At 56.9% G+C, this 12,134-nt stretch overlaps 1 protein-coding gene across 2 annotated transcripts; it reads right to left on the bottom strand.

The window, feature by feature from the left end:
* Positions 1-4,299: 4,299 nt before the first annotated feature.
* Positions 4,300-12,105, bottom strand: EFNB3 (ephrin B3). Of its 2 annotated transcripts, none has more exons than XM_074388134.1 (5): positions 9,963-12,105; positions 7,420-7,712; positions 7,141-7,233; positions 6,928-7,032; positions 4,300-5,666 (listed from the first exon to the last, which is right to left on the bottom strand). In XM_074388134.1, the coding sequence occupies exons 1-5, from the start codon at positions 10,082-10,084 to the stop codon at positions 5,335-5,337; spliced, it is 945 nt and encodes a 314-aa protein (XP_074244235.1). In that variant the 5' UTR covers positions 10,085-12,105; the 3' UTR covers positions 4,300-5,334. The 2 variants fall into 2 exon arrangements, with proteins under 2 accessions (XP_074244235.1, XP_003929239.1); XM_003929190.4 differs by having other exon boundaries at positions 5,577-6,504.
* Between the last annotated feature and the right edge of the window lie 29 nt (positions 12,106-12,134).

Below are 12,134 nucleotides of genomic sequence, written 5' to 3'. Positions count from 1 at the left end.
GGAGGAAGAGGGAGAACCAGGAAGCTGAATGCTTTGATTCCCTGTGGGAATCGGGGGTCCCTGGGGTCTGGTCCCCTCAGAACTCCACTTCCCCTGCTACTTTTCTTTCCTTTTCTGTTTTTTCAGAGGGAGTTTCACTCTTCTTGCCCAGGCTGGAGTGCGATGGCATGAACTCAGCTCACCGCAACCTCCGCCTCCCAGGTTCAAGCGATTCTCCTGCCTCAGCTTCCCAAGTAGCTGGGATTACAGGCACGTGCACCACCATGCCCGGCTAATTTTGTATTTTTAGTAGAGATAGGGTTTCTCCATGTTAGTCAGGCGGGTCTTGAATCCCCTACCTCAGGCAATCCGCCTGCCTCGGCCTCCCAAAGTGCTGGGATTACAGGCATGAGCCACCGCGCCTGGCGTCCCTGCTACCTTTCCAGTAGCTCTCTGGCTGCCCAGTTGTCATTCCCACTTATTCCGTGTCTTTTTTTCTTCCCCCACCCAACCCTCTGAGCCTAGGCCAACCAGCCTCCTGCCTCCAAACCACCCTGTGACATTTCTCCTAGGTCTCAAAACTCTCCCAAGCCCCACGTCCGAGGTTGCCCACGTAGCCCCTTAGGAAGCACTGTTTTTCATTCTAACTAAAATTCCGGAAGTGCTATCAACCATTCCCCGTTAGAAATTCCCACTGCAAGGCCAGGTGCTGTGGCTCCAACCTATAATCCCAGCACTTTGGGAGGCCGAGGCCGGTGGATCACCCGAGGTCAGGAGTTCAAGACCAGCCTGGCCAATGTGGTGAAACCCTCTCTACCAAAAATACAAAAAATTAGCCGGGCCTGGTGGCACATGCCTGTACTCCCAGCTACTCAGGAGGCTGAGGCAGGAGAATTGCTAGATTGAGCCACTGTACTCCAGCCTGGGCCACAGAGCAAGACTCTGTCGCAAAAAAAAAAAAAAAAAAAAAAAAAAAAAAGCCCACTGCCACCCCTTGCCCCATTTCCCTTTCCTTAAAAACCCCCCAACACAGACACATACATACATACACATACAAACACACACACACACGCACACACATACACACATGCACACGCACACACACCCCTCGGGTTGAAAAGTCTGAACTCTACAGCTCAGCCCCAGGATAACCTCAATCCTATGCAGTTTGGGGGTGGTGAGGGGACAGCTCAGCCCTCTCTGTACCTTTACTTCCGCTCTGCCTGCCTTCTCTGGACTCTGCCAGCAGCTGTGCCACAGCCCCCAGAAAAGCTCAGAGCATCATCCTTGCCCTCCCAGAGCTTAAAATTTAGTCGAGAAAAACACAAGTCACAGACACACAAGAAACAAAAGGCAGGGAGATGGAAGACTGAGTGAGGCCAACTTCCTAAATGTGGATTTCAGACTGTAAGTGACTACTTCCCACCAGGCCGGGGCTAGGGAAGAACAGGACACATCTGAAACATGCATGTGGTGGTATCATCCTCGTTTTTGTTTGTTTGTTTGTTTGGGGCAGAGTCTTGCTCTGTCACCAGGGTGGAGTGCAGTGGCACAATCTCTGCTCACTGCAACCTCCGCCTCCCAGATTCAAGCGATTCTCCTGCCTCAGCCTCCCAAGTAGCTGGGACTACAGCCACATGCCACCATGCCCAGCTAATTTTTGTATTTTTAGTAGAGACTGGGTTTCACCATGTTGGCCAGGATGGTCTCGATCTCTTGACCTTGTGTTCCACTGCCTTGGCCTCCCAAAGTGATGGGACTACAGGCGTGAGCCACCACCTTACTGTTCCCAAACACCACGATCTCACCTCTGTGCCTGTGAATGCGCTGTCCTTCTGTCTGGCATGCCCTTCCCCACTTCCCCAGTGTGCATGGCTTACTCTTGTCTCATTACTCAAGGTCCTGTCAATGGCACCTCTTTCAGAGGGGCCTTCCTGACCTCCTTATCTTAAGCAGCTCCTGGCTGGGCACGGTGGCTCATGCCTGTCATCTCAGTACTTTGGGAGGCCGAAGTGGGTGGATCACCTAAGATCAAGAGTTTGAGACCAGCCTGGGCAACATGATGAGACCCTGACTCTACTAAGAATACAAAAATTAGCCGGGGTGGTGGCAGGTGCCTGTAATCCCAGCTACTTGGGGGGCTGAGGCAGGAGAATTGATTGAACCTGGGAGGTGGAGGCTGCAGTGAGCTAAGATCACACCACTGCACTCCAGCCTTGGCAACAGAGTGAGATTCCATCTCAACAAAAAAAAAAAAAAAAAAAGTAAATAAATAAAATAGGCCAGGCATGGTAGCTCATGCCTGTAATCCCAGCACTTTGGGAGGCCGAGGTGGGTGGATCACAAGGTCAAGAGATCAAGACCATCCTGACCAACATGGTGAAACCCCGTCTCTACTAAAAACACAACAATTAGCTGGGGGTGGCGTGCGCCTGTAATCCCAGCTACTCAGGAAGCTGAAGCAGGAGAATCACTTGGACCCGGGAGGTAAAGGTTGCAGTGAGCTGAGATCATGCCACTGCACTCCAGCCTGGGCGACAAAAATAATAAATAAATAAAGCAGCTCCTTGTCACTCTCCGTCCTCCTCAGGTCACTGTTTGATTTAGATCCCTTTCACACCTGAAATTGTATTATTTCATTCCCCACCTAAATATGGACTTCATGAAAGCAGGGACTTGGCCTTACTCACGCTGTCCTCCTGGTACCTGAACTGGGGCCTGGAACAAAGTCGCATTTACCATGCTGCTGAGCGAGTGAACGAACAAACAAATGAACAAACAAATGTCTTCCTGAGCCTGTAGTGGTTTTGTTGTAGTTGTTACTCTAAGAGTGTGTTTGTGTATTTGCACAAAGCAAATAGGATGGCATGTGTTATTCTGTGTGGAAGTCGCCAGCATTTTAACATAGCTCAGAAGACACCCAAGTCACTACACAGGCGAAAGGCAGTGGGTCTTGGGCTGTTTGAGTGGGGCTGCGGGGAGCCTCTGGATGCCAGCGCTCCGAGGAGGTGTGTCCCACGCACAGCGCAGCCTGTGCCGTTCCTCTCCCCGGCTGTGCATCTGTCCCCAGGTGTCTTCCTGCCTCTCAGCATGTTATGATGTCTTGGCTGCTTTGTGAGGTGCTTGTCTGTCACGGAGACTGTTTATCCCCACCTCTCCTCCCTCTTGTCTCTCCACCTGTGCCTCTAGATGTAGGTGGAGGGGGAGTCTCCCTGAGCTCCCTTGCCCCTCACACACCGCCCTGCCCCAGTCTTGGACCCCTCCCTTTCTCAGTGGGCCCTGTTGCTGGGCTCTGGGTTGCCATAGTGACGGTTGCCAAGTCCCTGAGGCTGATAGCCAGCGATGGGGCTGTCGGCTCCATCCACGCGGGAGGCTGAGGGGGGCTTCCCATTGTGTAGAGAAGGGGATGTTGCCGTGACAACCAACCCCCACTAAGGGGCAAGGACCAGCCTTTCCACCCCCCACGAGCCTCCCCACCTCGGGCAGCTCCAGTGTGGGCTCAGAAGGCAGCAGTAAATTCCAGACAGCCCAGCACCTGGCCTCCCAGCTTTCAACTCCCCTCCTGCGGTGCCCACACCTTTCAGGACCCAGGCATCTTGCTCAGACAGGCAGGGGGAGGAGCGGGGGTCCCACTGGACAGAAGAGAGGAAGAGGGACCCCTTGACCTCCAGGCAGATGGGAGACAGCGGGAGGGGACCGAAAGTCAGGGGAGGGGCAGGGAGGGCAGAGGTTGTGACCCCTGCTGACTCGCTCCAGTGATGCTCCTGACGGCTGCTTTTGTGGTTGGAGAATGGGGCTAAGTCTAGGGGGCTGGGCACCTGGGTTTTTTTGGGGGAGAACCTTGGTTATGGGTATACAGGGCGCCAGGGGACAGGCAGCTTGAAGCCTGGGTCCCTGAGTCCTTCCTACTTCCTTCTGATCAGCCTCATCCCTTCTCCCCATGAGTTCCCTACAGCAAAACTTCCCAAGGGGTGGTAGGGAATAGACTTTAACACGTGAAGATGTTTTTACCACTTGATCCTAAGTGTGACTTGCCCTGTCTCTGGTGCTTTGGCTTAGCAAGGCACTCAGACTGTCCCCATGGACGAACTGGCAACCCCACTCCTGCCTGGGTACCTCTCTCCCTCCCCTCGAGGGGACGCCTTCCTCTGCCTTCTCTCCCAGCCCATTTTCACCTCCTCAAGCACACCCACCTCACCACTCCAAACTAGCCCTATCCCGACCCACTCCCCCTGGTTGGTTTCATGCAATCCAACCCTCAGCTAGAAAGCCATCCTAACCACATCTTTGCTCCAATTTAAGTCCAGTCATTCTCCAGCCTTCTTGTCAACTTTTGAAGTTTTTTATTTTTTATTTTTTTTTTTTTTTGGTTTTTGTTGTTCAAATTTCCCTTTTACAGTAAAACTAGTGAGGTGACGGAAGACCCCGCCACCATGGCAATATCAACTTCCTGGTCCCCAGAAGGAGCGATTAGAAAAATCAGGAAGGAGCTGGGAACTACAGCCACCAGAGCGGTGACTTGACCTCTGGTGGACAAAGCAACCATCTTGGCTGGTGATCGAGGTGGCCAGCTTGGTGCCCAACGGCAGCTTTGATCTAATAAAACTGAGCTGGGAGGAAACTGAGGCAACACCCAATTGCACACGAGAGGGCAGGAAGAGGTATCAGCTGGTCACCATGGAAACAGCAGCCTTCGCTAAGTACCACTGTCAGCTAGACCAGCCAGTAGGCCACCATTTTGGTTACTAAGAAGGGAACTGTGTTGCGTCTGAAAGGAGTCAGAACTGGATGATGGAATGAGCAAGACACCCATCTGGGTTACTCGGGGAGAGCACATGGGTTCTTGGGGTAGTCCTGTTGGTTAACAGAGATTATACTGGGATAATGGAAAGGAAAGAACGAGACAAACTGGGGCTGCCACAGCACATGGCAGTCGTCTTAGCTGTCCTAAAGTCAGCACAGAGCACAAGGAAAGGGAGATCTTGGGAAGTGCCACTGAATACTGGGAAAGTCCTTCTCGGTCCACCTCTGTCCTCTTACAGTCCGTAAGTTCCAGCTTCCTCCTCAAACAGGAAGTTCTTCCCGCCCTTCTTCTCCACAGAGTAAGAACCATCCGCCTCCCGCCCCACCGATCCCCCAGACTAAGCCACTTGGAGTTCCGGCCAGACCACTTCCTATTTCAGAAGTGCTACTTCCTGTCCTGGATGAAGGCACTTCCAGTTCCTGCTGCACTGCTTCTGCTACTTCCCAGGCCATTTCTGTCCAGGCCTGGTCACCTCTTGTCTGGAGCAAGTCACCTCCTGTCCCAAGTGGCCCATTCAGCATCAGACCAAGTCCGTACATGTCCCGACCGGTTCATATCTTGCTATTGGCCACAGGACACTTCTTCTCATGGTAGCTGTCATGACCCAACCACCCCAAATGGCTGGAGTAAGTATGCAAAGGCCTGGGCCAGGGCAGAGAAGGGAGCCCTGCTGCCATGCCCTGAGCTGGGGTGGAGTGCCAGAGCCTTCCCCATAAGGCCCCCATTTTTGGCAGACTGAGGGGAGTGGTTGGTATGAGAGGTCGGAAGGGGGCTGAAAGAGAAGTGCTTTGATGCCCCCGCCCGGGAGATGGGAGAGGCACAGGATAAGAAGCCAAGAGGGTGAAAGGAGATGTGGGGAGGAGGATGCTAGGGAAGAACAGACCTAGAGACAGAAAAGAGGGAAAGAATAAGAGATAGAGAGAAGAGAAAACCAGTGAGAAGCAGAAAGAAGCGGTGCCAACCAAATGGTGGACTGTTCCCGCCCCTAGCTCTGGGTGGGTGGGGGGACAAGGATGCCTGGGTCACAGTCAGAGAGGAGGCTGAGCCTGGGCCCCTCCCCAAGGGAATAGGACCCAGGGACACTGAGACACAGGGAGGCACCCGTGGCCAAACGGGAGGGCAGGAGGTGGTACAGTGAGAATCCTAAGGAATCCTGAAAGTGGGCACGAGGACAGCAGCAGGGAGGAGCGAAGGGGCTGGTAGGGCACAGGGGGCCAAGGAGATGTTAGAGGTGTCCCTCGAACCAGGAATTAAACCGGAGGAGCACCCCAAGAAGGGCTGGATCCAGGAGAGCCACATGGAGGGGAGCCCTCATACCTTGTAGTAGATGTTTGGAGGGCTCTGGGGGGGCCCATCCTGCACTATATACACAGGATGCCCGTAATCACCGCTCACCTTCTCATAGTGGGGACAGAACGGGGGATCGGCGGCCCCACCGCCCCGCAGAGCTATCCCTAGCTCCCCAGGCTCAGCCTCCCGAGGTCCCATCCCCCCTCCACCCCCCAGGCCCAGAGACCCTCCCCTCCCGAAGGAGCCAGGACCAGGGTGGCGACTCTCCGAAGGCTTGGCCCGCCGTCTCCGCCAACACATGGCACCCCCAGCCCCTGCCACGCCCAGCAAGAGCAGCGCCAGCCCCCCTGCTGCCCCAGCCACTGCAGGCATGCTGGGAGGGGGCAGGGGGCCTTCAGCACCCCGGGAGGTTGCATTGCTGGTGGGGTCACCTGGCAGGGAAGGGGTGAAGGAGGAAAGAGGGGGAGGGACTGAAGGAGCCACCTGGGCATCTGGACACCCTACCCTAAGGGCCCCCATGGGCTTCCCTTGCAGGGCCCAGGCCCCTTGGGGACCCCACCTCCCCTCCCCCACCGAACCCCGCTCAGAATCCAGGTGTCCAGCCCTTCAGCTTCCTGCCACAGAGTCCTCCCCACTTCTCTGACAGCACTGATTGAAGCACTGACTTGGCTAATTAGTTCTAATTGAGTCTTTTCCTCATTTGGCTTCCATTCCCCTCCCACCCTCCCGTCCTCTCTTCTCCTCTTTCCTGTATCACCGCCCCCAAAACTGAAGAGGGAGGGTGACGGCAGGGCAGCTGGGGTCTGAGAGCAGAGGAAGCTGGGGAAGGTGGGGGGCCGGACCCTGGTTCCTACCTGGCGCATTCTCCTTCCCAGGCTCCAGGCTGTGGGCTGCCCCTCGGTCTCTTTCCATGGGTATTTCAGACACAGGTTTTCGGGGAGCAGCCCCTCCTTGGGGACCTGAGATGAGGAAGAGCCCAGAGAGGCACTGAAACAACCGCCCCTGACCATGATCGTCCTGCCCCAATGTCCCTCCGATCCCGGGAGGTGTCCCCCAGCCCTACTCACTTTGTCCCACTCGGAGAAGCACCTTCATGCCTCTGGTTAGGCACACGCCTCCCTGCAGGCTCTCCAGGCCCTCCCGGGTCCCATCCGATGTGGCTGGGAGGGAAAAGCCAGAGGGAGAGGTTGGCACTCCAGAGTCTAGCCGGGTTCTGGCCCCACACCCTGGTGTGAACACCGCCTGAGGGTACTGGGGTCTCCCTCTTGGCTCCAGTGGTCCCCCTCCCTCTCTGCTCAGTGTCAGGAGCAGCCCCCAACTCAAGTGTGCTCTCTGCCCAGCAGTACCAATGATGTAGTAATCGTGGTGCGAGCGGAACTCGTGGCCCCAGAGGTTAGGGCTGTACTCCTGGAACTTGATGGTGAAGCGGAGATCCAGGTCTGGCCGATCACAAGTGAGAAGGAGGTTTGGAGCAGGGGGTGCCTCACAGCGCCGGCCCTGGGCACCCCCTACCAGGTACAGCTTGTAGAACTCATAATTAGGAGAGGAGTGGGGGCCCGGAGGCCGGGCCCGGGGGCAGAGCAGGTCCAGCCGGTCCCCGATCTGAGGGTAGAGCACATAACCACCCTCTGCCTGGAACCTATGGGGAGGAGGGTGAGGTGGGCAAGGAAGAGATGTCAGAGGCCTAGCCCCCAGAGCTTTCCCTCCCTCACCCTGAAACCCTCCAGGAGAGCAATCCTCAGCTCACGCCTGCCCGCCTTTGTCTGAGTGGAAAGTCTGTTCTTACAGAGCAGGCACCAAGGACTCTGTGCGTTCACACTGGAAGCAGCAGGAAGCCAGGCTCAGAGGTCTCCTGCCCCTTGGTGTGCCCAAATGCACTCTTCAGCCCGCCCTCACCACATGCACACTGCCATCTCCCGCTCCATCACCAGCCCTGTTGCCATGGCAACAGGATGCCAGTTACCAAGGAGCTGGCCTCTCTGGAACCACACAGCCCACCCCTCCCAGGTGATTTCACTATTCCATGGCAGCCAACCATGGGGGCAAAGCCTCCCCTCCTCCAGGCCACCACTGAATTTCAGGGATTTCAGGGCATAGGGGGTGGGTCAGGGAGGGGCTGTGTGGAGGGTGACCCAGACCAGGGTCTTAAATGAGCCAGGTAATAGGACAGAGGGCAAATGCTTGGTTTGGCCATGACCATCAATGGGACCGATGGGAACCAGGGTCTAGAGACCTGCTGCCTGAGTCATTCTCCTGCTCAGAATCCCACCCTGGGTCTTAGACTTCCTGGGGCAAATGCCCTACTGCTTTGGAAAGGAAAGGAATTGACTTTTCTAACCACGACCAACACACTTCACCGTCTCCATGGCCAGAGCACCCAGGCATCCGCTGTCCCAGCACAGCCGCAACTTGCCAACCCTGCAACCCCTTCCTGGGCATTAAGAGCTGAGACAGGGTCTCAGGACTGGATCCCATGGGACTGCTACTTGACATCTTCTCAGACTCCCAAGTGTCCCACTCCCATCCCACATCCGAAAGAGCCCCCAGGACACCCCAACTCCCTTTTCTCTACCCTGTGAAAATAAGCTTATGTTCTCAAGCTACACACCTAATACTCAAACTGCAGCTGGGAGTTGGCGGGGGGCGGGGGGGGTGACTGAGTACAGAAAAGACATTGAGATTATACCCAAAGAGATCCGGGAGAAAGAGAGGGAGGGATGGCAGGGTAGGGAAATGTGAGGGAGGCTGGGAACTAAAGAGAGGAACAATAATCCAAACTCTCCATTAATGAGCACATAATAAATTTCAACATCTTACCGCTAATCCTGGTAATAGCTGTAAGGATTGAGGATACAAACTCAGAAAGGTTAAGTGACATGCCCAAGGCCACACAGCTTAAAGCAGCAGAGCTACGATTAAGACCAAGGATTTGATGAGCTCCAAAGCCCACCCGCTTCCCATGGCCTCACACAGTCTCCCCAGGGAAGTAGGAATTCTTCAAAACACAGAACTCTTTTTCCGAGCAGCAAGTGGGATCTGCATGTAGGCAAGGGACCCAGATGACCTCCCAAAGGTTCTGTCCTACCCAGCGTGACTTGAAGTTTCATCTGACCCCTGCCCTCTTTTGAGAGCAAAGCAGGCATGCCACCGAACAGAGGGTCTGATGGAAGAGTTTGGATCAAAGATGGGGGGAGGGGGCAGTGGAGTCCTCAGGACTCCAGATGCAAAAGGGAAGGAAGGAGGGTTCAGTGGGCCGGAGGCTTCTTCCAGAAAGACGCCTGCAAGCCAGGAAGACAGGAATATGTTCTGGCTGGGAAATCCTTCGGTCAACAGTTCACCAACCCTCTGGCTGTGCAGAAGAGTTGGGAGACAGACTGTCAAAGATTGTCAAAGAGCCTTGGGGAAGTTGTCCCCAGAGCCCCCAACTGAAACCCCCTTGCCTCCCATCTTAGACGCTGAGTTCCTCCAGTGGGGAGGGAGGCACCCTGCCCTGCCTTCCCCTCAGCGACTCGCAGCACCTTATCTGCAGCTCTCTCCTGAGAGCTGACAGTAACCAGGCTCCCTCCAAGCCCAGCCCCCCGACGCAGGCCTCCCACAGATCCGAATGCCCACCTCACTGCCCTCCTGGCTACCCATGAACTTTCTTCTCCTTGCCCCTGTGGGGGTCTCCAAACTCCTGACACATCCATAGCACCACCGGCATTCAGCTCTGCGTGGGACCCGGAATGTGGCTCCCCAGATCACCTGTCTAGTAACCCATCACACATCAGAACACCAGCGCCTTCCCTCCCGCCTCCTCCCTGTCCACAGAAGCCAGCCCCCAAAGTCCCCAAAGCTTCCCTACCCACTGTCCTAGGGTCTGGGGTCTCCCCAGCCCCAGGCCACTCACCTCTTATTCGCCGAGTTCCAGTAGACAGGTTCCAGGCTGAGCCCAGACACCAGCCCCAAAACGCCCAGCAGCAGCAGGGCCCCGATTCGCACGCCCCCCGGCCCAGAATGCGGGGGCCCCATGACCCCGCCAAGGCCTGGGGGGCGGGGCACCAACTCCCCCAAAGTCGCTCACCCCTTGGGGTGGCTGCCTTGGCTGCCTGGCTCTTCAGCCCGGACCACCCCGGTGGCTGATGCCCCCAGCGCCCACGCGGACCTGCTTCCTGCTGTGCCCGCGCCCCCGCAGCAGAGCGCTCAGTCCCACCAGAGCCCTTCCAGGGGCCGTCTGCAGGCGCCCTACGCGCCCCCGGCCCACGCGCCAGCACCCCGGGATCTGTGAGCCCGCCTAAGTGGGGGACTGGGGGAGTCGGGGTCTGGGCGGGGGCGGCATGGGGCGCCGGACCACGGAGCGAGGAAGGGGGCGCCGAGCCGGAGCCCCAGCCTCGCCGGGATTGAGGGCAGCGGGCTAAGGGAGGAAACCAGTCCCGAGCCCAGGAGGGGGGAGTTAAAGGAGAGGCGGGGAGGGGGAGAGGATGGTGGAGGGAAAAACCGGAGCTGGAGCTCGAGGCGGAGCGGGCGGCAGCATCCCGCGGCCCACGCCCCCCACACCTCCCTCACCTCGCTCACCTCCCGCCCGCCGCCCCGCCTCAGCCCCCGGCGCGGGCTCTCACGCCCCCTTTGTCTCTCCGAGCCTCTGGCTCCGTCTGAGTTCTGCCCGTCTCCCCTCCTGCCCTCCGATCGCCCAAGCTGCTGGAATCTTCCTCTCTCGAATCCAGAAAGGCTCTCGCCCTCTCCACCCCGAGGAACCCACCCCTTGCGCTCCTGCAGCCTCCTCCTCCATCCCAAAACAACACCACTGCTCCCGGCAGGTCTGGAGAGAATAATAATAACCTTGAAGGCTTGGCACTTCACAAAGTGCGACGGAGCTGATCGTCACGACTACCTGTGTGAAGTGGGAGGGGCAGAGCTAATGATCCCATTGCAGTGATGAGGAAACTGAGGCTCAGGGAGACCCCCCCCCCCATGACTTGCCCAAGGTCACACAGGAAGTCTAGGGTAAAGCTAGAGACCAAACCCAGGCTGCTCAACTCCCACTCCTGGGGTCTCTTTTGTCACCACTCCATGGACCATGTGCTGTTAACCTGGGGGTTAGTGGAAGACAGGAGTTTAGGGGATAAGGGCTTGGGCCTTTCCTAGATGGCGAGGGCTGGGGGAAGCTGGGCTGGGAGAGGCAGGGGCATACCTACAACCCCAAACCCGTACTGCTGCAGGAAGGGCTGTTTCCAATTATCCTGGGGGAAGGGAGGAGTTGCCTTTTCGGGGGTAAGAGCCCTGGCTTTCAGCACCTCTGGGCAGGGGTGACATTCCTCTCCTCTCTCAAGCCTCCACAGGCCTTTCGTCCCTTCCCTTTGTGAGGTCCAAAATCACATCCCCTGCTGGCGGTATCTCTTCAAAGGCCCCCCATTCTCAGTGTTTGGGAAGGTGTTGGGGGGAGGAGGGAGGAGTCACTGCTTCAAATGACACACTGGTCCCCCACCCCCAAAGACAGAGCAGACAAATCGAGAAACCAGCCCAGCGACAGCTGCTGAATGAATAAGACCCTTGCCGTGCCCTGCATCTCACGGCAATACCAAAGGTGACGACTGTATATTTTTTGACACCTTTACTCTTTCATGTGTGTCCTTGACTCTGGCAACCGGGTTGTCTGCCTCCTGGGGGGCCCTGGGGTGGGGAGGAGCAGGTTCCTGCTCCCCTCAGAGCTGAGTAATGGTCCCCGTGCTGCTGGAACATGGCAAGCAATGTGGAGTTTGGGTGACGGTCGCCCCGTTTGTCACTGTCTGCAGTCTCACACGGTTACACCCAACAGTCTGACCCAGCTCCTGGTCAGCCTGGCTCACCCTGACCCCTGCTGCCCCCACCTTGGGAGTGAGATTTGAAACAGGTTTCCCCCTTCAGTTTACCAAGTTGCCTAGCAACCAGCCAGTCAATGGCATGAAGCCCCACCCCCACCCACTTGACTTCACACCAAGCTCAGCCACCCCATTGGCTCCTGCCTAGTCCCACCTCTCAACCCCTGGTTTCAGGAACAATATGCCATACCCACTGCTGCTGGACAAGGGAGCCCGCCAGTCCC

The sequence above is a fragment of the Saimiri boliviensis genome, chromosome 17 (genome assembly GCF_048565385.1).
Source record: "Saimiri boliviensis isolate mSaiBol1 chromosome 17, mSaiBol1.pri, whole genome shotgun sequence".
Lineage (NCBI taxonomy): Eukaryota > Metazoa > Chordata > Mammalia > Primates > Cebidae > Saimiri > Saimiri boliviensis.
This window is presented reverse-complemented; position numbering and strand designations above follow the sequence as displayed.